Source organism: Protopterus annectens, chromosome 2.part2 (assembly GCF_019279795.1).
Source record: "Protopterus annectens isolate FY-2018-M chromosome 2.part2, PAN1.0, whole genome shotgun sequence".
Classification (NCBI taxonomy): domain Eukaryota; kingdom Metazoa; phylum Chordata; order Ceratodontiformes; family Protopteridae; genus Protopterus; species Protopterus annectens.
The window spans coordinates 894,713,175-894,740,330 of NC_056730.1; the positions used below are offsets into that span (position 1 = coordinate 894,713,175).

At 40.0% G+C, this 27,156-nt stretch overlaps 1 protein-coding gene across 1 annotated transcript in view; it reads right to left on the reverse strand.

The window, feature by feature from the left end:
- LOC122795990 overlaps positions 1-27,156 on the reverse strand; it is a 570,744-nt gene that overhangs the window by 180,771 nt on the left and 362,817 nt on the right. Inside the window, exon 2 of the mRNA XM_044064471.1 lies at positions 2,300-2,547. Coding sequence (XP_043920406.1) covers positions 2,300-2,547 — 248 coding nt within the window. The remainder of the gene's footprint in view (positions 1-2,299; positions 2,548-27,156) is intronic.

Genomic DNA, 27,156 nt, shown 5'->3' on the forward strand with positions numbered 1-27,156 from the left:
AATGTAATTTATCACACTACACAAAATAAATAAGTTCAAAAAAGTGTATACTCTGGTACATACACTATGTGCTTGAACATGTCATTGCTCGCAGGCAGAGCATATGTTTAATAAGTGAAAACATTTCCCCAGGCTCCTGGAAAACTTACTTTAATCGTATGTACTGTCACTCTGATTTACTCCTGAAAAAAAGGACTGAAGAGTGGGTCTATATAGCTAATAAAACATAATTATAAAAGGGGAAGTAAAACTGACCAATCTCATGGCTTATTGCCTCTGCATCAAATGTTCTCTATGCATGACAGGAAAATAGCACAGACCACCTAGATCTCACATTCACTCACAGATTCCTTTTCCCTCACAGCTTTAAAACCTTATTGGCAGCCATTATTTATTTCCTGATTAATTCTAACCTACTCTTTCAGTTTCCTCACATCTTTAACAAAAAATATATATGAAAACTATTCTAAAATTAAAAAAAGAGCCTAAAATAAAGACATTTACCACAGAAAATGTAAGCATAACAGAAAGCTGATAAAACACAAAAAATATGTTTTTTAAACATTATTCTGAACTACCAGTAACTCTGCCAAAACTTAAAACATTCAACATATTGTCTATGAACCACCATGTATTTCATGACCTGAAGCAGCACACTGAAATAGTGCAACGTGGATTCACAGTACAATTAACGAAAATTAATGTAAAACAACATTTACAAATAGAATCATACAATGGCATAAGGAAGTTTGACAGAAGGATCCCTAAAATGAATTTCTTGAAAATACTATACCAAAATTCCATATTGTTAAAAAGTTATAACAGTGCACGGCAGTTAATTGTAATGGAAGCTGATTAAACAGGGGAAAAAGAAAAAAAATACTTTTGACACTATTTTCAGCAAATGCCCAGAGCTCTATCAAGGCTTAGCATCCTGAATTCAGATTTTCAAAATTCCATCCATGGACCACAATCACCTGAACTATGAAACTGAATTTCTTCTCCAATCCAGAATGAGACTTAAAAATCTGACTGCTAAACAACATTTAAAGATAGAATAGTTTGACAATCAAGTTTGACAGATGCCTCACTGAAATGACTACTCTGAAATGTTCATGTCAAAATTACGCATAGCTAAAAAGTTATAGCCTGTCACAAAAATCAGTTAAAATAACTGGAAGAACTATTTTTACATGAGCACACACTACAAAACAGATAATTATCACAATGAACCTACAGAACATAGCATTCAAACTGCAAAATAAATAAATGCAAATGTCCATTTTATAAATACAGTGAGGCATCCAGGGGTGTGCATAGAATGGATATTACTGCATGCCCATGTACTGTACTGTAAGGCACAAGTTCAAAGGGCTGCCATCCCACAACACCAACAAGGATGCTGTAATATCTGCACTATCCACAACCCTTCATGAATTTCTGTCTACATACACCTTTCTGAGCAAGATTATCAGAAGCTGCTCACTACTCCTCCTACTGACTGGTGAATAAAATGCCACACTACTGTTTCTATAACTTTCACCACTTATGGGCCAGGACAGTATCAAACCCAGTACAGATTTTATTAGCTGTTTGAAAACAAGTGGTGAGAAAGAATATTTATAGCAAAAGTAATGTGTTGATTGTGAAAGAAAAAAACTTTGTTTGATTAAGTTTATAAAAGCTAAGCTGAAAATGTATGAATTTAATTGCAAAAAAAGCAATCATGAATACAGAAAAACATCTGCAAATCAATTAAAATGCCATTACTTAAACATCACCTGCCAAATGAACAGGAGAAAACACCTGCTCTTTTACCAATAAAAATTCTCATGATGCATATCAGAATGAAATTACAGTTGCAGACAGCCATGCTGACATGATTTGTTCATCACAAAACAAACTGGCAGACTTATGTTTAATCCCCAGGCCTGTAGTTATACATCAGAGGGCATCAGGAATTACTTTTTTTTTACTGGCAAATTTGTGTTTTACAACCTTACATTCCCCTCTCAACTACAAATGCAGCCTTTCACTTTGCAATGGCTTTCGTAATTGATGAATATGTTTCAGAAGAAGCTGATGCTGTTTACAGAAACATTTACTATTACAGCACTGCCTGGCTTACTAATATATTATAACTTCAATCACCTGTGCTTGAAGAAAGTAAAATGAAAAACAAGCATTCTCTGACAAATTACAGTGTCTTAAAGTCAGCACTCTGCTTTAACAAGTAATAAAAACAGACATACATATTATTACTGTTTTTTCCCCTAAAGATAGGTCATTTCACACCTACCTAAACTATTGTCACTGCTAGTTGGCCAGGATGCGATTCTATCCCGCAGTATCTTCTTCGTACCGGAGTCGTCAGACTTGACTGAAAGGTGTACCTCCTCCTTCCTTATTTCCCTCACCAACTGCATACGGCACCTTGTGAAATCCGCAAAAGAGATCCTTCCATTCTCATCTGCTCCCAGCTGATGCATTATTTCAGCCACAGATTCTTCCATGTTCAGCTGGCGGCAGACCATGAGTAAATCATTTCTAGGAATGGTGAAAAAAAAAAAAAAAACATTAACTCACAATAATCTGCTGGAACAGCTACAATTTTCCTTCTTTTAGTGAAAGCATAGCTGTATTACACCTGCCAAACTAATAGATTCTAAGTGTTACACTTCATCTACTTGCCATTTTTAAAGTGCTAGTTTGGCAAACTTTTGTTATGAAGGCAATTTTGCAGCTTTTCAAAATTATATCCCAAATGAACTCGAGGGTGGTTTTGTGTCTAAAATAATAATGGATTCTGATGTCTGTCAGTGGGATTTCATTCAATAACAGAAGGCTAAGAAAAGTATCATGCATCTGAAATACAAGTTCTACTAGAAAAAATTGGTTTATACTTTTACATAAATGGGCCTAGAATGATTACAAATGGGGAATAATATTTTAATGAGTTGCTTAGATTTTGTTGTCCAGGTTAATCCTGATGGAATATATCCGTTTTTTTTTTTACAGGGGACATGGGAAAAACTTTCATAGAATGGAGTACACTGTAAAGAAGGCCTCTGTTCTTGCAGTTGCTTAAAGATATATTTTTCAAAAAGGTTACCAATCACTCTTACAACAAACTGTGTTTTTCCTGACTGATTTATTTTTGAAACAGATATTTTACTCAAGCACACCATTTCTTTCTCATGCTACTTTTGAGATACATACTAAACCCTAGCATACCTATGAACAAATGTCAATACTTAAAACACATTTCTGTTACATTCATGTGCTCAACATTCATTTGTGGGATAATGGAATTTCTTCTGTCTTAGGCAATGTCTCAGCTGCTCTAATACTAACCAAATGGGATTAAACAGCAATAGAAGTTTATAATTCCCTTCTTTTTTACATCCTTTCTTTCATGAATTCCTATAAACACTTCACAGGATATTCAGAAACAAAACAAGCAAACCAAGCTTCCAAAATGTAATATTGGCAATCTGAGGAGAGACAATTCGGACACAGGTAAAATCATGAACCATAATATACAAATACAGTGCCCACTCTTTGGCACAAAGGGATGGAACCCTGGGTATAACCCAGATGATCGAGGTTTATTTTAGAAACCTGGATACTGGAGGAGCTAGCCGGATAAGCTAGGAATAACAAGGTTCTGCCTGCAGTCTCTTTCCAAGGGGAAAGGGTTAAATATTTTACTTTAGAGGTGCACTTTACATCACTGCATCCAGTGGAGACTGGAGAACAAGTAAAAAAGGCATCTCCCTGTAATTGGAGTCAGGTTCTTGGGGGTTATAGCAAGCAAGGAAGGGGACAGATCTCCCTCATGCAGTACACTCCATGTCTAACCCCTTGAACATGATCCAATATGCAGGGGACATTACAGCATGACAAGTAACATCCCTGAGGTAGCCTGCACGTCACTAGACACCAAGAAATTACATCTGGAATGATCATCAGCACTGGATTATCCACACCAAAGCAGGAATGTTGGAAAACATCACCTATACAGTGATGTTCACAATGTGTGAGGCAGTAAAAGTGCTGTCTGTTACAGCAAGACAAAAGCAAAAGTGTGCTGTGCCAGAGAAGCAGGAAAAGGTGTGTACACAGTACAGAGGAAGGGAATTAGGAAAGAGCAGAGCTATGAAGCATGTGCACTGCACTTAGATCATGGCTTCATTCCAGTTCTGAGAAGCAGCATAACTGCTTTCCAGGTCGGATGTGGCAGTAGCCCATCTGTGCATCCCAGAAACAGTAGGGGATGCGGAACATATTAATAGAGGCAAAGGTCAAAATAATGGAAACAAACTTTACTGCAAAACAGCAGATAAGCTGTAAATATGGCTTGCACATAAATGGAGTTTTAAATAAAAGGTGGAGATGTCAAATATAAATATCCCGGCAGCAGTCAAAAGTAACATCATCCAACAAAGTTTTCACTGGGATATAACTGTGGATCCCAACTATGGAACATCAAGTGTGACAAATTCTGAATGCCAAAGGTGAAAGGCACCACCGCAAAGAAGTGAAGGTAAGTGTGTGGGATTGTTCGGGTGGAGAGTGCAGTGCAGAGCATCCAAGGCACATGGGAGGAAACACCACACAGTAGGCATGTAAACTACCTACACATTACAACCTGAGGTTATGTGCTGCAGCTGTTAGCCTTTGACCAACATTCCCACCACAATCAACAGCCACCACCCACTGAAGGTATTCTTCAAGGGAACTCCACAGACACACTTATGTGAGGGGCTTCACTCCTGGAAGGGGTATCCAACAGCTCTACAATGCACTCCTGCTCCTGCCGCACAGTGTGTAATAATACCTCTATTTACACCTGCTGACACATGTCTTCAGTTGGTGGAGACATACCTTAGCAATATTTTGTAAGGAAGGAAATCAGGCATACATCAGCTCTGTAATGCTCCTGAATCTGGATGGGTATGTGGGGGAAATGGCACTTCCTGTTGTGTCACAGCATGTATTTCTTCTTCCATCCCTCAATATAATGGTTTCCAAGAAGCATAGTAGGCCAGTAGCCTCACAGGGGAACTCCTTATGAATGGAATGGTGACCTTCTGGAGTGAGACCACTGACCAAGTGGTTTGAGACAAAAATTTTTGGACATGAAACAGAAACTTGGGTTGTGTGTAATAAAGGGTCACAAGTAGCTAACCTTGTATCTATCTCCAGATAATCTAAGCAGAACAAAAGTTACATTTTATCCTTCAAGGCAAGAATCAGGGAAATCTGCTTGCATTGCATTAGCAGCTGTTGTTTCAAAATCACAAGTCACAACACAGGGCTCAGCTACATTCCTATTTGTTAGTGTCACCTCAATCGAAGCAGAAGCATGATGGTGCATGCAGGCTTTGACCTCCTGGCAATTAGACAGTATGCAAGTGGAAGGATACACCAGTCCTACAAACCAAGTATAGCATATGGCTGCCAGGTCATGTTGCTCTTTGTAGGGAAGGTCCCATCCATCAGCACCAGCTCCGAACATAACATATTCTTCATATTATCCACTGCTCTTAGCAGCAGTTGAGCAGAATCCTTCTTTGACTGTATCACACAGTATAGGAATGTCTCAGTCTGCACAGTGTACAATACAGGGTGAAAATCCTTCCATATGACCAATATCTCCAGGTGCGATGTTCTGGCAGTCCTCCTGCAGCATCCTATTCACTGGTAAAGGGCTCCCTTTGTGGGCAGATTCAGTAGCATCTCCTCAGACATTTGCTTCTTCACGTCTTGGATTACCACACTGGAGACATTTTAGCTGGTGAGTGGCCCTTTTGCACATCTCCTGTATGGCAATCAATATTTCCATGGGAGTTGTATGGGGAGGGTGATTATACAGTTGATGGAATTTTGCAGGCTCCCCCTCCAGATCCAGTATTGGCAATGTCCCTCCTCAGTTTTCACACATGGCATGGATACAGTCACATTGATCACTAACTTTCTCCTTTATATGCAAGTACCCATCAATTTTCTGCCACAGTCTGCCCTTCTGTGATGGTGGGACTAGATATACAGTCCTCACAGTCCAAGAAGAGCCAACTTTTTCTTAGAATTATCACATTAAGACATGATGTGCAGCAACCTCCACAAGTAGAAGCAGGTCTGCCCTATGCAGATGTGTCCTTACATTCCTACAAGTGTGTTCCTAAGAATCCTATCTTAAACAGCCCTTACCCCTGTTAGACTACATACAGCCTACAGACACATTGGCCTTCGCATAAGGGGAACTGTGCTGTGGGAAATGTTGGCACCCCCTGTGCATTGTCTTATATGCTCCATGTTTATCCTCTCCTGGTAACTGTGTATGTATAGGGTGGGACAGTCTGCCCAACAGGACATAACTGGGCACAGGAAGAAGACCGTTGTCTGTGTTTCCTCTGTGGAATGTATACATACACATATATACACACACACCAGATGCTTATGTTGTGTGCCAGGCATAAATACTGGATGATGTATCATGATGGACCATCATGCCTGGGTGGCAATGGATTACTGGAGCTAAGGTGTGTCTGCCCATTAGGGGTAAACTTGTTGTTACCAAAGTGTACATCCCTCATGGAGCACGTTGTTCACGGGTGATATCAGGATGAGAAATGCAGAGGGACATGGGATCAGTCCATACCACTGTTACCTATGAAATCTCATCAGATGTACACATTGCTGGAATATTCATGAAGACAATTGCTGTGTGGATCCCAAACCAAAGGCCAATGTATTACTGTATGTCACTCTGTTAGAGGCAGGATGTACACAACTGGCTGGGTGGCCATGTCATCCACTGCACTACTTATTATTTTTGACACTGCCCCTGCTTATGAAACTATATAAGGACATGGTCAGTGATCCTGGATGTGTCCCTGTGGGCATCCTTTGCTACATCTCTGTGCCTGACTCAGTTACCATTTGAAATGTCAGGACCCACTAAAGTGAGTCTTGAAACACATAGACTGATTGGCCAAAACATCAAACCTGTATAAACCAAGTCTGAGATGTCATTTCTTGGAATTCTCCCGTTTTGGTGAGGTATGATGATCTCAGAGTTGATATATATAAGTCCTTGGGGTGCAGTGGGCTTACCCCCTTGCAAAAAGATGTCCCTCTCCAGGTTTTCTTTTTTTTTTTGGCTTTTCTGCACTTGGAATTTTTAATGCTGACATTTCAATAGGGAGCCTCCTAATTCCCCTGCTATGAGGTGACACCTACAGCTGCAGATGCAATACTGTGTAGGGGCCATACGCTTTGTGGTAGAACTGTGGATATTCATTCATAATACTGTGTAGGGGCCATATGCTTAGAGGTACAACTGTGGATATTCACTCCTAATACTGTGTAGGGGCCATACGCTTAGGGGTAGAACTGTGGATATTCATTCCTAATACTGTGTAGGGGCCATACACTTAGGGGTAGAACGGTGGATATTCATTCCTAATACTGTGTAGGGGCCATACGCTTAGGGGTAGAACTGTAGATAGTCATTCCTAATACTGTGTAGAGGCCATATGCTTAAGGGTAGGACTGTGGATATTCATTTCTAATACTGTGTAGGGGCTACACGCTTAGGGGTAGAACTGTGGATATTCATTCCTAATACTACTGTAGGATCCATATGCAGGGGAATAGGAAAACTTCCTGTTCTGCACTGCATTCTCAGTGTAACGCGATCTCAGAGTTGGTATATTTAAGTGGGGGGGGTGTGGGGGGTGCAGGGTGGCTTGCCCCCCTGCATTACAGTGTTCTACATCATTTTTTTTTTTTTTTTACACCATGTTAAAAGATTGATCTTTTGAAATATCGAGCATATGGTCTCGACCATATACAATTCAATATTTCCATCATTCGATCTTTTAACATGTAACTATATATATATATATATATATATATATATATATATATATATATAATTTGTTTATTTATTTATTGACATTTGATTACTGGGAAAGTCCCACTGGGTAAGGTGGGTAAGAGCCCAGGCAGAAAAGCACAAAATATTACAAAACATTTTAAAAACAATAATTTTACAATCTTTAAAAATAATAAAAAAGCAAATGCAGTTTAATTATACCAAATTACACATAATATGAAAACATTGGTTAAGAACAGAGAGACATTATAAGACAATGATTTAATATGTACATAAATTTTAACAAAATTACAGAGAAAAAAAATACAAACAGGAATTACAATATGAAGTGAGACAAAATCAGACTTATGGTACATTTAGACAGAAATCAAAACAAAGCACCGGACTCAGAAATGCCAAAGAATTTATCAACAATACAAAGCTTTTGAGACAATTCTCTTCATCTGTACTAAATACAGCATAAAACCAACTGCTTACATAAATAGTAAGTTCAAATTCAATCACTAGACACGGCCCCAATGAGAATTCAAGTTTAATTAATCAATGCTAAAAATTTAAAGGCATACACAAATTCAATTACACAAAGTAAGCACTTAAAAATCAAAGCATAAAATGTCATCATGTTAAAAACTTATTGACACTAGTTCACTTTAGGCACATCTGTTTTTGTTTTAAAATTGGTTTAATGCTGACTGCAGTATTTATGTCCAGTCTACAACTGGCTTGCAAAAGCAATATCCAATTATATTCAATAACTTCTGACTTATTGTTGGCATCACCTCTCTAGGATTTTTAATCATTATTTGAACCACTCTAAAAGTAAAAATATGTTCTGGGCCACATTCTAAGAATAATACAAACGAAGAACATATTACACATAGAACACAAAAACAATCAGGTGTATGCTATGTCACCATCTATAACAGAAGAACTGATAGAGTTAAAAATGTCTTTTTGAATAATTGGGGAATTTTGCATGCGCTACCAGAATTAAAACAATATATTGGTGATAAACCCATATTTGCTTAAGGAATTGTCAAAATTTAAAACAGCGTCTTTGTGATAAAGATGTGAATAATGTAAACAAGTTTAGAACGAGTAACAAAGTTGGTACGTTCCCTTGTTACTATTGCTCTTGTTGTAAATTGATATGTAGTAGCAATGAATTTGTACATTCAATTACATGAAAGATATAATTTTAGATGTTTTGCCACCTGTAATACTACCAATATAGTCTATTTAGCCACTTGTTTAAGATGCCCAGGATTTTATATAGGTAAGAGTAATATGAATCTCAAAGAGCAAATAATAGAATATCAGCCAGACATATGGAGAAGTATCAATTGTAACTCTCTTGCAAAACATGTTTTAGAATGTGGCCTGACATTTGGTCACAGTGCGGCTTTGAAGCAAAAGTCTATAATGACAGCGGGTAGATGGCATGCAATGCAATGCAATCTTTGACAAATCTCTGTACCACATCATGGTAGCCAATCAAACTGAGGTCCAATTGCACCAGTGCTGATGGTCAGCACCCTCTATACCATCATCACCACCAGTCAGCCAACAGTCCAGTCATTCAACTGCCAGTATACAGCACCAAAGAGTATCAGTGCCACAACATGGCAGCTAAACTAGTGGAGAACCATTCATACCAGTAACATTCACTGACTGCACTTAGACAAGCTGAGGCCAGCACAAAACCAGTGTTGTCATAGTCTACCAGAGTCAGAGGTAAGTACCATGACAAGCTGCTGCACATTTCAGTAGGTAAACCAATCCAAGCTTGCCAGCACAAGCAGTGAACTCCTAAAGTCTGTCCATAGAGACAGTAACAATCTGACTATAGCATCACTGACTGCCTGATTCTGTATAAACACTGGAGATCTTACTTTTTTCCACTTGCAAGGCATAATCATAGCTTGCCATCAAATTACGTCTTTCAATCAGGATATCTACTTTCTAACACATGTATGACAGTTCTGCCTCAGTAAAGAAACAAAACTTTCATATCTATACATTTTTGCAGTGTCAGTATCATTAAACTGTAATATTTTAATGCATCTACATTTAATACAGTTAGGCATTTCTTATTACACAATATGAACCCAATGTTTCCCTTATGATGGGCTATCAAAATGCCTTGTATATCCACACAATATATCCACAAAGTAATGAGTGAACTACAGAATATGAAGTTAAAGACAGCCTATAAGGCTAAATGTATTCTTAGATCCATTTCATGTGGATAAAACTATAATGCACAGGATACCTGACCAGCAGCATAAACTTCTGCAATGAAGGTCATTCCAACTTGTTTAAACATTGCTAGAAAGACAATTTACACTGAAAAACTGACTACAGTTTGTGTAATCATCAGTGTCTAACAACATTCAAAACAAAAGGGAATGCCACTCATTAGGAAAAAGTGTTGGTCCCTGTTTGAGTATCCCACAAATTACAGTGATATCTATATCAGATGGGTCAGAGATGCCATTTGTTGGATAAAGACACATAGGGAGACACCCAGGGGTGGGTGATTTAAGAGCATTTGGAGTGTTTTTCAAGCTATAGCCACCCCACACTTTTTTACCTCAGCCTCCTCCCTTTCTATCCCTTTGTATCAATACTACTCTTCCAGTTTGCACTAACGCTTATTTATTTTTTATTTATTTATCCTTTGTTGACTGGGTTAGGCCCACTGGGCTAGTAGCAGCTTTTCAAGGGAGACCCGAGGTGGTATTTATATTTTTGGCCAGGGCATCAGGGAACTTCAGCTACCACCAGTTCAGGTAAATGGGACCTTGGTTTAACATCTCATCCAAAGGAAGGCACACTCAGGAATGCAGCACCCCCCCTTATGCTGTACTGCAGTGTCAGCTGTAGATCTACCTGGTGTGTAGATAGAACTCACAGTCTTCTGCACCAAAGGCGAATGTGCCACTGACAGTGAATGGCACCCTTCTTCATGCTTTCACTGGAAAGACTGAAATGTTCATTCAACAGCCATTCCTTTTCTGCTCTGTTACCTTGATCTCCTTCCTGTCTTTGCTCAGCCTAGAAAAGTCTGTTCCCCCTTCCTTCATTCTGCTATACACCTATAAAAGGCTTCCACCTTTAACCCTTCTCCCAGCTCCCTTTCCACTTCCATTTCTACTGTCCTTACCTCCTTCATTGCTCTTTTGCTTACAGACTTGCACTGTCCCACCTCCATCTTCCAGCTGCTCTGTTTCACCTTTTTAATGCTACAGCCTTACCTTAAATCTCTAGCCTCACCTAATCCTGGAAGGTGCACAGCACATCTCAACAAGTACACCTTCCGACCATTTGCAAGACTGCTAATTTACCCATGGCATATCCTTGATATGGGGTAGAAAAACATAGCATCTAGCAAAATCTCATACAGACATAAAGAGGATACACAGACTCCACAGAGGTTGCATCCTAGTCAAGAAATAAACTGGAGACCTAAGTTTTCTAAGGCATTAGCCCAACTCATTACACCAGTGTGCTGTTCTCCACTAACATAATTTATGTAAATACATGAACAGTCAGTGAGTCATGGTTAGTTACTAATCCAAATGTGTGTTCTAAGTACACTCAAGTCTAATGTCAGAAAAGCACAGTTATGGCAGACTTCATATTGTGTCTCTACACTGCAACCCCAGATAATGCATTTTCTCAGCAGGTACATCCATCACAGCTCACCCCTTGCTCAGGTTGTTTCTGAGAAGCATAATGGCAATGAGACTGGGACCCCTTAACAGCAGGTGGCCTCAGCTCACACCATGTGATGTGGGCTAGCTGCAGATGGAGCAGGCTATACAGGCTGCGGTGAAGAAAGCAGATAGCAAGTGTACGGCCTGGCTGGACAAGATTCAGGAACTGATAGAACATTTGTTCACCTGGCATTATCATCAGGTTACCAGGGAAGGCCATGCTCCATACCACTGGCCACCTGCTCCATCATGAGGTGATGAGTTACTGTAATGTCCCTTTGGGCCAGGTCAGCAGATGGCACACTACTGCACATACTCCATCCTATCCACAGCTATGCATGCCCATTCCTTATGCCCAATGCTTTGTACCATGTCCAACCCTCCCCATCACCATTTGATTACCATCTGTTTTCCCCCATCCCTCTCCTGTCTCTCCATCCTAGTGTGTACACATCCTTTCCTGTATGTTTGCCAGTGTTTTATATGCTTGCCTGCCCCTGCAAGCTGTCCAACTCTCCCCTTCCTACTACCTTTTACACTTACCTTTCTTCCCTTCTCTCTTTATACAAAATGGGGCCTTATCCCCATAAAAATATTGCTCTCTCTCTCCTCTGTCCTGTACACTACTATATGATGTCTCTTGTGTGTGATTCTCTGTTGGCTGCCTTCCCTTTTTCCTACTTTCCTATACACTTCCATCCTCCTGTTTTAAGAATTTGACGGGTATTCACATGTGTAGACATCACAGTGCTACAATTACATACTAATGAATATATAGTATTCTGTGGTACTTTACAGCTTCCTGCTAAGGCAAGATTTAACAAACTCAGCCTAGCTAACACATGCAATGCATTATTTTTGAGATGTCTAGTCTGTCAGTTCACACTCGTGAGATTGCACAGTTTGGCAATGGCACATAACTGCTTTATGGACACTGCCACACACTTCATGGCACACATTTCCCTGTTGAGTTACTGTGCTTCTCACTTATATAACCTGAAGCACAGCTAGATGCACTTAAGCACCGCCTCTCTTATGTTGGATATTTAACAACTATGCTGCCATATAGCGCTGCATAGCTTTGCCTCTGCTGTGCAAAAGTATGGTGCACCTCTACAAATCCCAGTCAGCATATGCACTGCAGTCTTGGAGCACCTCTAAAATTTAACCACACCAGCTTACAAACAAATTCATTAAACACATTTGACATAAATAAATCAGCAGTAGCAATTCCTTAATGTATCTGCAGCATTACATACACATATTTTTAATTCAGCTCTGCTCATAGTATGTCACTGTGCATAAAAAGGCATATATCTTTCCCCATGCTCTTTTATTCTAGCTTTCTTCATAGACCCATATGCAATAAGCAGTCTAAAGGGAGATTTATCCAAATAAATTTAACTGAGCCTAATTCTCCCTCTTGGTATTTTCCATGTCTTTTATTTTCTTTCCTTCAAAAAAAAAAAGGTCTGACCAATTGTAAACAAGCTCACTAATTTAGGTATAATCCCTTTTATCACCCACTGGATAGCCAAATGGCACACTGATAGGACCCAGGAGGGCAAAATAGTTGAGGCCACCTCCACCAAGAGGCCAGTCACTAGCAGAGTCCCTTGGGGCTCTGTACTTGGCCCGCTCCTTTTTGCCATCTATTTCTCTGAAATGGAAGCAAATGCTGAAGGTTTATGGCTGACTAAGTTTGCAGATGACAGATGATTGCAAGCTGGGTGTTATCAATGATTCCCCTGTAGACACTAGCATTCTTCAAGAAGGTCCGTCTCTGACTAGCAAATGGTGCCAATGCCATAGTCTTTAACTCAGTGCTAAGAGATGCATAATTGTACCCTTAGGCATGTCAACCATCCCGGCTAAATACCATGTTGATAGTATGCCTCTAAGAGTTGACCCAGTGGTCAGGGATCTGAGTACACATGTAGACAGTAGCCTTAACTTTGACCACCATGTGACCACAGTGGTGAGGAAATCCTTTTATTTTGTGAAACTTAAAAGTAAGAGCATGGCATCTTGGTCCAAAGAGGTCATTATCCCACTGTACCTCCCTCTTATCAGACCAATCATACAGTACAGTGCTCCCTTTGGTATGTACCTGACCAGGTATATGCAGCAACTACAGCGACCTCCGAGATTCCATCAAACAAGAATACAAGGTGTAACAAACCTGTCTTAAGCAGATCACCTTAAAGCCCTTTCTCTCTAGTCAGTCTCCTACATATTGTTGAGGGGTGATCTATACCTGGCTTACAAGGCATCAACAAACCCCACACTTATGAATCTCCTACATATTCGTAAGTCAAAGAGTAAGAGAAATACAAGGTCTAGGGACCTGCATTTATTCTGTGACTTAAACAGAACACACTGGAGAGACAGATATGTGTCCCAGAGACTGCCCCTCCTATGAAACAGGCTTCTTATCCATGTGACACTGAGTTTGTCTATTACCAAGTTTAAGTGCAACCTGGACCAGTGGATGGGGAATAGGAAATTTACACCAGGCCTGGCACCTACGTACCTTATGGAGCTGCAATACCACCACTTATCAGGAAGGCAGGTGTGCAGCATGCAGCACTGCTCTTCAGGGATTGTATTAGATTCTTCCAAGGTGTTCATGGTAACCCTGATGAGTCATATGTGCTGGAGATTGCAAGCCCAAGGAAAAGTGCTCTAGATCTTTGCTGTGTTGTCAGTACCCATGTCAGCTGCCAGAAGATGGGGTTAAAGCTGAGGCTGGCAATGCATTCCCTGGCTTGGGGACATCTTTAAGTATAGGTGGCCCTGGTCTTGGGGCAATTGTGGACCATCCTAAAATGCAAACAATCCTTTTCTGGGAAGGGGAATGAAGTTAGATCCTCAGGCCACTGGAACAAATATAGCCATGACAACAGAGAGGACAGTGGAAGGATTGAAATTATGGACCAAACACCCTTCACTGCTGCCTGTTTAACAAATGCTTACATAAGAAGTTCCTACCCCAGCACCATACCATCTCACCCAAGCATTCTGTTGTCAAATAGTAGGCTGACAGAAGGCTAATTTTGACTGAAGTGGGTAGGGGTCCCCCCATGGGGTAATGTAGGGTGAAAATAGCTCAGGTGCAATGGAAAATCAATAGGCAAGCACATAAACGCTTGCTGGTTGGCAGACACAATGAATGAAAAGCACATATTCAGATTGTTTCCTGTTTTCTTGTGTTTTTCTTTCTGGTTTTACCTCTCTGTGTGTTTCTTATTTTCTTCCCCACAGTGTCTCAATCTGCAAAACCTAAATTATTAATAACTATGGTAGATGCATGTTCACCCCTGTAACTAGTTTTGTAACTTGTCATCTTTCTGTTGAAGAAATGTGATAAGTTTCACAATTTACTTGTGTAACATTTGCATTATTTTTTTTCTGTTTATCACATACTCATTTTACTCTATACTTGCTTACTCCTCACAGCATTTTGTTACACACTCAGACTTTTTGTTTTTTTAATTTATTCTTTTTTTCACTGCAACATAATATTCAGAATTAAGATATGCTAAAAATGTATACAGCTCAGCAAGCTCCTGCCTGGTGCCCTGCAGAGTTCTACAGCAGCAGCAAAGAGACAAAAGAGAGACTTTGGAGTGATTAAGTATCAATTTTCTACATTTTCTTGCTGCCTTTAGCCAATTCCGCCTAAAACGCAGATTTTCTACAGTTTCTGTGATTTAAAAAGCTTGTTTCAGCTACATATTGTATTTATTTTACTGCCAGCACTTTAACAACGCTGTTTTTGTGTTTAAATTACCTGTTTAACTGTTGTAGGCTACACACTCAAGTGTGACAACCATTTCTGTGCATTTAAACTGTTTTTTTTTTATTGTATCTGCTTTATTTTCTGAAAAAAAAAAAAAAAAAATATATATATATATATATACATATATATATATATATATATATATATACTTATTTTCCCGCCTTTCTAAGCTAGTACAGTCCAGTTTTCAGGTTAGTGCTGAATTCAGGGCTGTGTTACAAGTTTCTGTGTTTGCCCATACCTTACTTGGACAGAAGGAAGTTTCTCTGTTCACTGTGAGAGAGGGAGCTTTGAGCAGCCCATCTGTCCCTGGATGAGTGGTTTCAGCCCAGAAATTAGTAGTTTATTGGCCATTTTGGGCTAATTTCTATCTCTTTCATTTCCCTGCTATAAAACCTGCATTTGTGAGGTTTTTGCGTTAGTATAGCAGAGAGACAAAACAGATACTTTGGTGTGATTAACTATAATTTTTCTGCATTTTCTTGTGCCTTTAGCTAATTCTGCCTAAAACACCGATTTTCTAGAGTTTCTGTGATTTAAAAAGCTCATTTCAGCTACATATTGTATTTATTTTACTGCATACACTTTAACAAAGTTGATTTTGTGTTTAAATTACCTACTTAACTGTTGTAGGCTACACACTCAAGTGTGATTGCTATTTCTGTGCATTTAAAGTGTTTTTTTGATTGTATCTGCTCTGTTTTCTAAAAAAAAAAAATATATATATACTTGTTTTCCCACCTTTCTAAGCTAGTATAGTCCAGTTTTCAGATTAGTGCTGAATTCAGGGCTGTGTTACAAGTTTCTGTGTTTGCCCATACCTTACTTGGATAAAGGAAGTTTCTCTGTTCACTGTGAGAGAGGGAGCTTTGAGCAGCCTATCTGTCCCTGGAGGAGTGGTTTCAGCCCAGAAATTAGTAGTTTATTGGCCATTTTGGGCTAATTTCTATCTCTTTCATTTCCCTGCTATAAAACCCGCATTTGCGAGGTTTTTCCGCTAGTATACAGCTCAGCAAGCTCCTGCCTGGTGCCCTGCAGAGTTCTACAGCAGCAGAGAGACAAAAGAGAGACTGTGGAGTGATTAAGTATCATTTTTCTGCATTTTCTTGCTGCCTTTAGCTAATTCTTTCTAAAACACCGATTTTCTAGATTTTCTGTGATTTAAAAAGCTTGTTTCAGCTACATATTGTACTTATTTTACTGCATACACTTTAACAAAGTCATTTTTGTGTTTAAATTACCTGTTTAACTGTTGTAGGCTACACACTCAAGTGTGACAGCCATTTCTGTGCATTTAAAGTTTTTTTTAATTGCATCTGCTTTATTTTCTGAAAAAAAAAACAGAAAAAAACTTGTTTTCCCGCCTTTCTAAGCTAGTATAGTCCAGTTTTCAGGTTAGTGCTGAATTCAGGGCTGTGTTACAGGTTTCTGTGTTTGCCCATATCTTACTTGGATAGGAGGAAGTTTCTCTGTTCACTGTAAGAGATGGAGCTTTGAGCAGCCTATCTGTTCCTGGAGGCGTGGTTTCAGCCAATAAATTAGTAGTTTATTGGCCATTTTAGGCTAATTTTTATCTCTTTCATTTCCCTGCTAAAAAAACAGCATTTGCAATGTTTTTGCGTGAGTATACAGCTCAGCAAGCTCCTGCCTGGTGCCCTGCAGAGTTCTGCAGCAGCAGAGAGACAAAAGAGAGACTTTGGAGTGATTAAGTATCATTTTTCTGCATTTTCTTGCTGCCTTTAACTAATTCCACCTAAAATACAGATTTTCTAGAATTTCTGTGATTTAAAAAGCTTGTTTCATCTACATAGTGAACTTATTTTACTGCCTGCACTTTAACAACGTTGGTTTTGTGTTTAAATTACTGGTTTAACTGTTGTAGGCTACCCACTCAATTGTGATAGCCATTTATGTGCATTTAAAGTGTTTTTTTGATTGTATCTGCTTTATTTTCTGAAAAAACAAACAATATATATATATATATATATATATATATATATATATATATATATATATATATATATTTACTTGTTTTCCCACCTTTCTAAGTTAGTACAGTCTAGTTTTCAGGTTAGTGCTGAATTCACGGCTGTGTTACAAGTTTCTGTGTTTGCCCACACCTTACTTGGATAGAAGGAAGTTTCTCTGTTCACTGTGAGAGAGGGAGCTTTCAGCAGCCTATCTGTTCCTGGAGGAGTGGTTTCAGCCCAGAAATTAGTAGTCTATTGGCCATTTTGGGCTAATTTCTATCTCTTTCATTTCCCTGCTATAAAACCCGCATTTGCAAGGTTTTTGCGCTAGTATACAGCTCAGCAAGCTCCTGCCTGGTGGCCTGCAGAGTTCTACAGCAGCAGAGAGACAAAAGAGGGACTTTGGAGTGATTAAGTATCATTTTTATGCATTTTCTTAATCCAACCTACAACGCCGATTTTGTAGAGCTTCTGCGATTTAAAAAGCTTGTTTCAGCTACATATTGTACTTATTTCACTGCATACACTTTAACAAAGTCGTTTTTGTGTTTAAATTACCTGTTTAACTGTTGTAGGCTACACACTCAAGTGTGATAGCCATTTCTGTGCATTTAAAGTTTTTTTTGATTGTATCTGCTTTATTTTCTGAAAAAATAACAAAAACACTTGTTTTCCCACCTTTCTAAACTAGTATAGTCCAGTTTTCAGGCTAGTGCTGAATTCAGGCCTGTGTTACAAGTTTCTGTGTTTGCCCATACCTTACTTGGATAGAAGGAAGTTTCTCTGTTCACTGCAACAGAAGGAACTTTGAGCAGCGTATCTGTCCCTGGAGGAGTAGTTTCAGCCCAGAAATTAGTAGTTTATTGGCCATTTTAGGCTAATTTTTATCTATTTCATTTCCCTGCTATAAAACCCACATTTGCAAGGCGTTTGCACCAATATACAGCTCAGCAAGCACCTGCCTGGTGCCCAGCAGCAGAGAGACAAAAGAGAGACTTTGGACTGATTGAGTATCATTTTTCTGCATTTTCTTGCTGCCTTTAGCTAATTCCTCTTAAAACGCCAATTTTCTAGAGTTTCTGTGATTTAAAAAGCTTGTTTCAGCTACATATTGTACTTATTTTACTGCATACACTTTAACAACATTGTTTTTGTGTTTAAATTACCTGTTTAACTGTTGTAGGCTACACACTCAAGTGTGATAGCCATTTCTCTGCATTTAAAGTTTTTTTTTTTGATTGTACCTGCTTTATTTTCTGGGAAAAAAAAAACAGAAAAAAACTTGTTTTCCTGCTTTTCTAAGCTAGTATAGTCCAGTTTTCAGATTAGTGCTGAATTCAGGGCTGTGTTACAAGTTTCTGTGTTTGCCCATACCTTACTTGGATGGAAGGAAATTTCTCTGTTCACTGTGAGAGAGGGAGCTTTGAGCAGCCTATCTGTCCCTGGAGGAGTGGTTTCAGCCCAGAAATTAGTAGTTTATTGGCCATTTTGGGCTAATTTCTATCTCTTTCATTTCCCTGCTATAAAACCCGCATTTGTGCGGCTTTGCGCACCAGGTAGAGCCAGTTAGCTAGAGTATAACTATTCCTGGCTCCACAAAGTCTACTCTTCAATTTTTCCCTTGGACCTAGACAACTTTTCAACTTAAGCACTCAAACCATTCACTTCTCATCCTGGCACTTGCTCAAAACTCATAGCAAGCACTAATAAACCTTAGCACTAGACCCCCCCCCCCCATACTGCAGAGAAGGACAAGGCTCTCTATTCGACCTTACCAGCCAATCAGTAAAACAGTTCACTGTACCTATCCAGGCATGTCAAAAGGGTAGTTTCAGGTGTACTCTCTGGTCCAACCGGTGAATCTGGGCATTTTGAGGAAATGTTACAATTGCCACATGTACACAGACAACTCTCTCCTCCTTCCACCAAACACTAAAACATGCGAGAGATGCAATTATACAGCCAAACTGGAGGCTAAGCTCTCTCAACCCAAGACTGGACCAGGCAGTCAAGAGGAGAAGGGAATTACTTGCATCACACATCCAATCTCACACAGACCTATGAAACCAGCACTGGCAAAAAACACACATAAACACATGAAAACATACTCGAAGGCTCTAAATAAAAATCTGCAAAAGCAACAGAGACCTCCAAAGCAGACATCCAAACAACCTCCACCCCCCCCAACACAAACCATGAAACACATACTTCACCAAAACAGTGTGCCACGCAATCAAAGGCAAAATAACATACCCAGCACAGTAGTAATAGGTAACTCTATAGTCAGGCACACTGACGTCCCACTCACTAGGCTGAACAAGGAGAAGGTTTCTGTTAGCTGCCTTTCGGGTGCCAGGATCCACCACATAACACAAGCACTCAGGTCACTCCAGAACAAGTACAAATATGACTCTGTCATTGCCATGTTGGTGTGAATGACCTGAGCAATACCTCCCTGGACTACATGAAAAGAGACATGGAGGAGCTCTCTGATCACGTAGCCCAAGCCAGTATGACCCTGAGTAGCATCCTGCCCTCACCAAGAATGATACCACGGCATAGAGAAAAAAATGATCAATTTCAACAATTGGCTAAGCTTCTGATGTCATTCAAAGGGGATCCAGTGTCTGTCAGCCTGGGATGACATGCTCGACAAGCCACGCTGCTTCGCTAGAGATGGCTTGCACATGTCACCCTTAGGCTTTTGAATACTGGCCAAGGCTCTTGCCACCCCCAAAGTGCCTTTTTAGGCAAGGTTCAAAAGACAAACCCACCGCCGTAAATAGCACAAGTATCAAAAAACTGAGGGTAATGCTACTCAATGCCAGAAGCTAAACGTCAAATTGCATGCACTAGAGGCACTCCTCAGTATGGAGAAAATCGATATAAGTGCAGTAACAGAAACCTGGTTTAAGGATCTAGAGAGCATCCCAGCACTTCTAGGCTACAACTCATATGATACATTTTGGCCACAAAACCCAGACCGAAATACAAAAGGCGGGAGAGTATCCATATAGCCACACCTCCAGGTTAGTGGCACAGCACGATGCTTCAGAGATCATCTACGTGCAACAAACAACGGGCAAAACTGCTATTCAAATTATAGCTTGCTACAGATCACCCACCATGTCCCAGGACCCCCACTCCACATTCCTGGAAACATTGGGAAACATAAAGGTCCTACCAAACACCCTGATATTGGGTGATTTCAATTACCCAAAAATTAACTGGGAGAACTACTCAAGTACAAACTCCCTTGCCCAACATTTCCTAGAATTTATAAACTCAAAAGCCCTGGATCAACTGGTCAACACCCCTACCAGAGATGCCAACATATTGGACATGGTCATCACCAACATGGGCGACCGGTGTTCCACACCGGACGTCAACCCCTCATTGGTTAGATCTGATCATAAATGAATCACTTTGGATAAACACATTCCGCCATCACCCTCGGTCAAAAAAACCACCGTGAAAAACTTTTCAAAAGCAAACTTCACGTTACTTAAGACCGAGGTGGGAAGTTTCAAAGCCCCCATGCTAAAGGATAATACTGTCCAAGCTGCAAAATCCTTTACTAATGCACTCTACGGGCACCTACAGGAATGCATGGATCGTGCTATCCCAAACAAAACCAAGACTCTCTCCCCCAAGAAAAGGAAACCAGTCTGGTGGACTCCTGCCATAAACAAGCTATACAATAAAAGGAGGAAACTAATACAGAAAAGAGTAAAATCCCAAGAAGGGAAGACATCCCTGATCAGTATCAGCAAGAAACTACGTTTTCTCATAAAATCATCCAAGGCTAGCTTCGAAAGAAAAATTGCCATGGACTCCAAAGATAACCACAAGGCATTCTTTAGCTATGTCACGAATCTAAGTGGCAATTCTCAGATCTGCTCGGAGTTAGTGCAGAATGGCACAAAATACACTGAACCGACCGATATAGCCAACATTCTGGCAGACAGGTTCAGTGCAAACTTCACCCCCTTTCACCCCCAAAGGGCCCATAACTATACCAGAAGAATGTAGTGCCCCTGAAATCACAGACACTCATGTTAAAACAACCCTCTTCAAAGCCAAAAACATAGCATCAATGGGACCAGACGGTGTCTCAGGCTGCGTCCTACATCATTTCAAAGATGAACTAACCCCCTCACCTAAACACACTGTTCAAACTCAGACTCTCCACAGGCTATGTGCCCACAGAGTGGCGCACAGCAATGGTTACTCCACTCCACGTACCCCGGGAACTATCACCCTATAAGCCTGACTAGCTTGGTCTGCAAAGCTATGGAGCACATCATCATAAATCTCATTAAGAGAGACATCGGGAACCTCCAAACACTGGACCCTACCCAGTTCGGCTTTGTTAAGGACAGATCATGCCTCCTAAACCTGGTGGACTTCTTTGAGACAGTTATCAAGGCTATAGACGAGGGAAAGGTGGTCCACACAGCCTACCTAGACCTCGCAAAGGCCTTCGACACCATTCCTCACTCAGGTATTATAGACAAGCTCACCAGCCTGAACATAAACCCCTACATCACAAGATGGGTTGCCAACTGGCTCACGGACAGAACCCACATGGTAGAGTTGCAGGAGCTAGGTCTGACTCTAAACAGGTTACAAATGATGCTCCCCAGGGCTCAGTCCTAGGACCCCTCCTGTTCGGCATATACTTTTCAGAGGTACAGGCAAGCACAGGAGGACTATGGCTGACCAAGTTCGCAGACGACTGCAAACTAGGGACTATAATTGACTCGCCGGCTGACACACACATCCTCCAAAAGGGTCTCACGGAGACAGATACCTGGTGTCAAAACCATGGCCTCAAGCTAAATGCCAAAAAGTGGATAGTCATCCCCTTTGGAAAAAAACAAATGACCCACAAACTATCACTTAGGTAGTAGCCCCCTAAATACGGAAGACGTAATAAGGGATCTGGGGACCCAAGTAGATAGTAACCTCTCCTTTGATAATCACATTGCCAAAGTGGTTAGAAAATCTTTCTATGTGGCCCATCTAATCACAAAAAGGGTTTGCATCCAGATCGAAAGAGGTCATTGGGCCCCTCTACGCATCACTCATCAGACCCATCATAGAGTACAATGCCCCATTTGGGATGTACCTTACAAGACACCTGCAACAACTGGAAAGACCACAGAAGTACCTCACCAAGAGGATCACTGGCCTCAAGCAGATGCCCTGTGCAGCTCGACTGAAGAAACTACAGCTGTACTCGGTTGCATACCGCCTACTCAGAGGTGATCTCTGCCTGACATACAAGGCCATGTCCAACCCAGAATTGATGGATGTGCTCCACCTAAAGAAAACCTTATCCCCTCAAGCCACACGCTCTTGGGATCTAATCCTCACCACAACAATAAATAGGACGTGCTGGAGGGATAGATTCCTGTCCCAGAGACTTCCCATGCTCTGGAACATGATTCCAATCTATATTAGGCAGAGCTCCTCGCTATCCCTCTTCAAGAGAAACACTGACGAGTGGATGGGAAACAGAAAGTTTACCCCAGGGATCACTTCAATGGCTCTGCTGGACAGAGGCACAGGGAACTAATCTAAGGGCATGGCAAAAGACAACACATTCCAGCTAGGCTTATAAATGCCTTAGGGCAGATAGCCTAGTACCGACCTATGAACCTATGTCCCCTTTTCTGAATAAACTGTATAATGAAAAGTTCTAAAATTATGTCCACATTCAGCAATGGAATTACTTTTGATTTTTTTGTTCCTACGCTCTGTCTGCTCAACACCAGTATCCCACCAATAATCTCTACAGAGGGAAAAATGGGAATGATTTTTCTCCCACAACTATTACACTCTTAAGAAGTCTCCAAAAACATAGCAGTAAATGTATAATTTTATCAAACTTTACAGAGAGTTTTACATTGCAGAATCACCATAATCACCATATTCCCACTCTGATTTCCCTAGGATCATACAGTTCCTGAGATTCAAAAATGCCCAATTCAGTATGCTGTCCAAATTTATTCAGAGACCACCATACCAGTAGAGTGGTATGAAGGCACCAGACAGTAGTCTCACTGCTGCATGCAAATACAATAGTCCAGGGGTATGACTAATGATAATTAAATGGGTCTATATAACGTAGTCGAAGTGCCGTATATGTTCAAACACATTTGTCAGTCAAAGTGCCGTAACTTCGACTGACATATGTTCAAACACATATGTCCGAAGTTACGGAACTTCGACTAGCTATAAAAAAATAAAAACACAACGGACAAATATAAAAATTGTTGTATGCAGGGGGCAAGCCCCCCTGCACCCCCCACACCTCCCCGCTACTTAAATATACCAACTCCGAGATCGCACCACATTGAAGTGAATGGAAATCTCCGCTTATGGAGATTTCCATTCACACACTCGAACATTTACAAATTCGAACATATCGTCTCGACCATATGTCGTTAGAAATTGTAAATGCTCAACTACGTGATAGGAACCTTAATTAGACACATGCCATCCCATGGAAATGTCACCAGCAGCTGGACTGCAGTGTTTATTGGCTGCACTACAACAGTGCTTCTGGGCATTATTGTCATACTTTTTTTATATTATAGGGCAAAACTTCTTTCAGTGTAACAAAATAAATCAATCTAATTAAAAAAAAGTTAGAAGAGCTTTATTGTTTGACCCAATAAGTGCCACTGTTCCTAGGTACCAAGATATTTTACAACTTGCAACAAAAGTTTAAGACTTGAAAATAATTTTCTGAAGTTTATTTTATTGTTGATGCAAGTTTTAATCTACCATATTCAGTGTAATAGTCTGAAGAGTCATTTGGATTAAAGCCATGAAAGGTGTGGGCATCCATTCAACACTGTAAGTGAACTCTCATAATGTAATTTTAATAATATGACCTAAAAATCAGTATTGCTTTTTTCAAATTATTTAATGAATGTAAACTTTCCTTGCAAAAACAGTGGTCACATGTTTCTTCCAGCTTGACAAATGACTTGATTTACACCCTTATGAGATATAAATATCACTAACAAATGAATGCATTTTATTTGAGATGCTTCAAATAAATTCTACATTTAAAATGTTTGAGCTATTTAGAAACCATCTACCATTATACCACAGGATAACTTCTGGTATATTGTTAGAACTACGGCTATAATACACAGAGGACCTGATGCAGGTGAGTTCTTGAACCATGGCTATAATACATACAAGACCCTGATGCAAGTGACTTTAGAAAAACAAGAAAAGACTATCAACTCCGTTGTTCCAGGCTGCATTCTAATAGCAATTTGTTTTCCACATCATGAAGTAGCGCTGAACAAAGGTGATGGAACAGACAAACGGCAGCTTAAAAAGCATGTGACTTTTGTACCTGCATCTGTAAAACAATGCCATCTTGAAGAATAATTAATGCAATAGATGGATGTGCACAAGTTAACAAGTACTGATAAGGATACAGCCTACAAGTCGTGGGGAACACACCAATACACTGGTCTATGGCAGGGCAATGTATTCAGTGTGCAATGCTTGATGGATACTAGTTATTTTATGTCTTAGCTGAATTTCTATCAACCAGTCTATCCCCTTCCCTACTATAATGTCACTCCTCTAATAGTAAGAAGTGTAAATACATTTCCTATGATTGATGAGAAGTCACATATTCTGCAGGGAATTCTGCCACTAAACAACCCACATCTTCCAAGGAAAGGTCATGAGTTTTTCTTTCATTCTATGACACCTGCTTTACCTTTGTCAGGATAACAGGGGACTTGAAGCCTATGCTGGTACACAGTAGGTGCAAGACAGGGAAATTAATCCTGGATAGGACACAGTTTCCATCACAAGACGCACAAACATGATGACTGTGTCTTCGTGAGGTGGGAAGAAAACAAGGGAATTTGGGAAAACCCACACAGATAAAAGAAGGACATGCGGACTTTTGAACAGAAGGCACCCCCCAGCTAACAGCCAACGTGAAGCAATACTGTGAGGCAGAAACACTAACCCCATGCACCAGTGCACCACCTACTAGGCAATGCCTCGCTCACAATTACATTCATCCATGGTGGTACATTGCAAACTCTAACTGTGTATTCTAGCTAAATTACATAATGAGTCTCAAAGTAACACTACTGCAGAAGCTGTAGATATCCTCCCTTTTCACCTTCCTTTTTTGTTGCCACTCCCTCAGATCTACAAAGTACTGTGCAATCCCCCCACGTTCCCCTATAACGTCATGTTTTCTGCACCACATCTTGCCAGTAGTAACTCCCTTCTCACCTCCCCTTGTAGTCTCAACCTTTTCTGCTGGTTGTACAGTTTCTTATGCATTAAATTTGGTCACTTATGCAGTGTATAACAGTTCACAATTAAGCAGTTCAAAATAGACATGCATCTGTAAACAAGTTTAATATTTCTTAAATATCGGAGGACCTTTACAACATTTACACATGGAATATAGTCTTCCTACTCAAGAAAGAGTTATACTATTCTGTAGCAGACAGGATGAAGGTGAGGCAAGTGACAGCTGTCTTGCAAAACTTCCTGTGGTATTACTGTGTACCACCTCACACCACTCACTCTGGACTAACTAACAAATATATATGTCACTTACCTGAGCTTTCACTGAGTGAAGAGGCCAGATACAAGCAGCGTGTGCCAAGGCTTTTTATGGCATGCTCGAATCCCTGTGCTATGCCAGATGGACATTCCTGAATTATGCATAGCAGTGGGAGAGATGTAATTTGCATACCTTTCTACTAATGAGTTACACAGTACAGCCAACTGGCATAAAACATTACATTTGGCATTGTGACTTAACAGACATTATGTCTCCGAATCACAGCTGTGAAAAATTGCCAGTTTTCGAGGTTATGTAGAATGCAGGCTCCCATGTGCAATGCATAACCCATTCACTAAACTATCAGTTCATTACTGGAAAATGCACTAAAAGGCATCATGCACTCAGGACACCTGCTTATTTATCATACCCAGTTAATATCACAATGTCTTTTATTAAAGTTATGCCCAGCAGATGTCAACAGGTGACGTTTAAAGCTGAGCTGCCAGATCTGCAGCTTTGAAATGCACCACCCAAGTGGCATAAAAGTAGAAATGTGTCTGAGGAATATATTTAAAAGGGTTAGCAAAGAAAAACTAAAATAAAGAGAGCTTAGAATCAAAAGAAAATGGTATGCAGTGAAAGAGTCCGTAATCCATACACAGTAATGCTGATATCAGTGCTGAGATGGCAAACAAACTTTATTGGCTTTCTGGCTCATCTTGCAAATCACACTCCAAACAAGCAAGTAGATCATTACTTATGCTACAGTGAAAAAATTGTTCCTTTCCCGTGAAAACAGCAGACTATAATGAAGACAAAAGTTCATACTCATAAGAAAAGTCAGGAAACTGCAGCTGCCGTCCACAGCAATGAAAAAAGACCAGTTAGGCAAGGTTGCTGTACATAATAGGGGACACTACAAAGGAAAAGGGATAAATGCAAAGCCCTAATTGACTTTACTTCAGAACTTAACAAAAATGATATACTTCTAGCATGCAAGTTTTTATGGTAAATATGATCTTTTGAAAAGGCTCTATTTTTTCTAAGTTTTATAATGGTGAGTGAAAGTCAAAGGCATATACTCCAAACTGGTTGTTTCTGGGATTCTAGTTTGGAAAAAATCATGATAACAGTTTTATGTCAGCAACCTCTTCTGAATAATTACACATATCATCGACAAAGTAAACCAC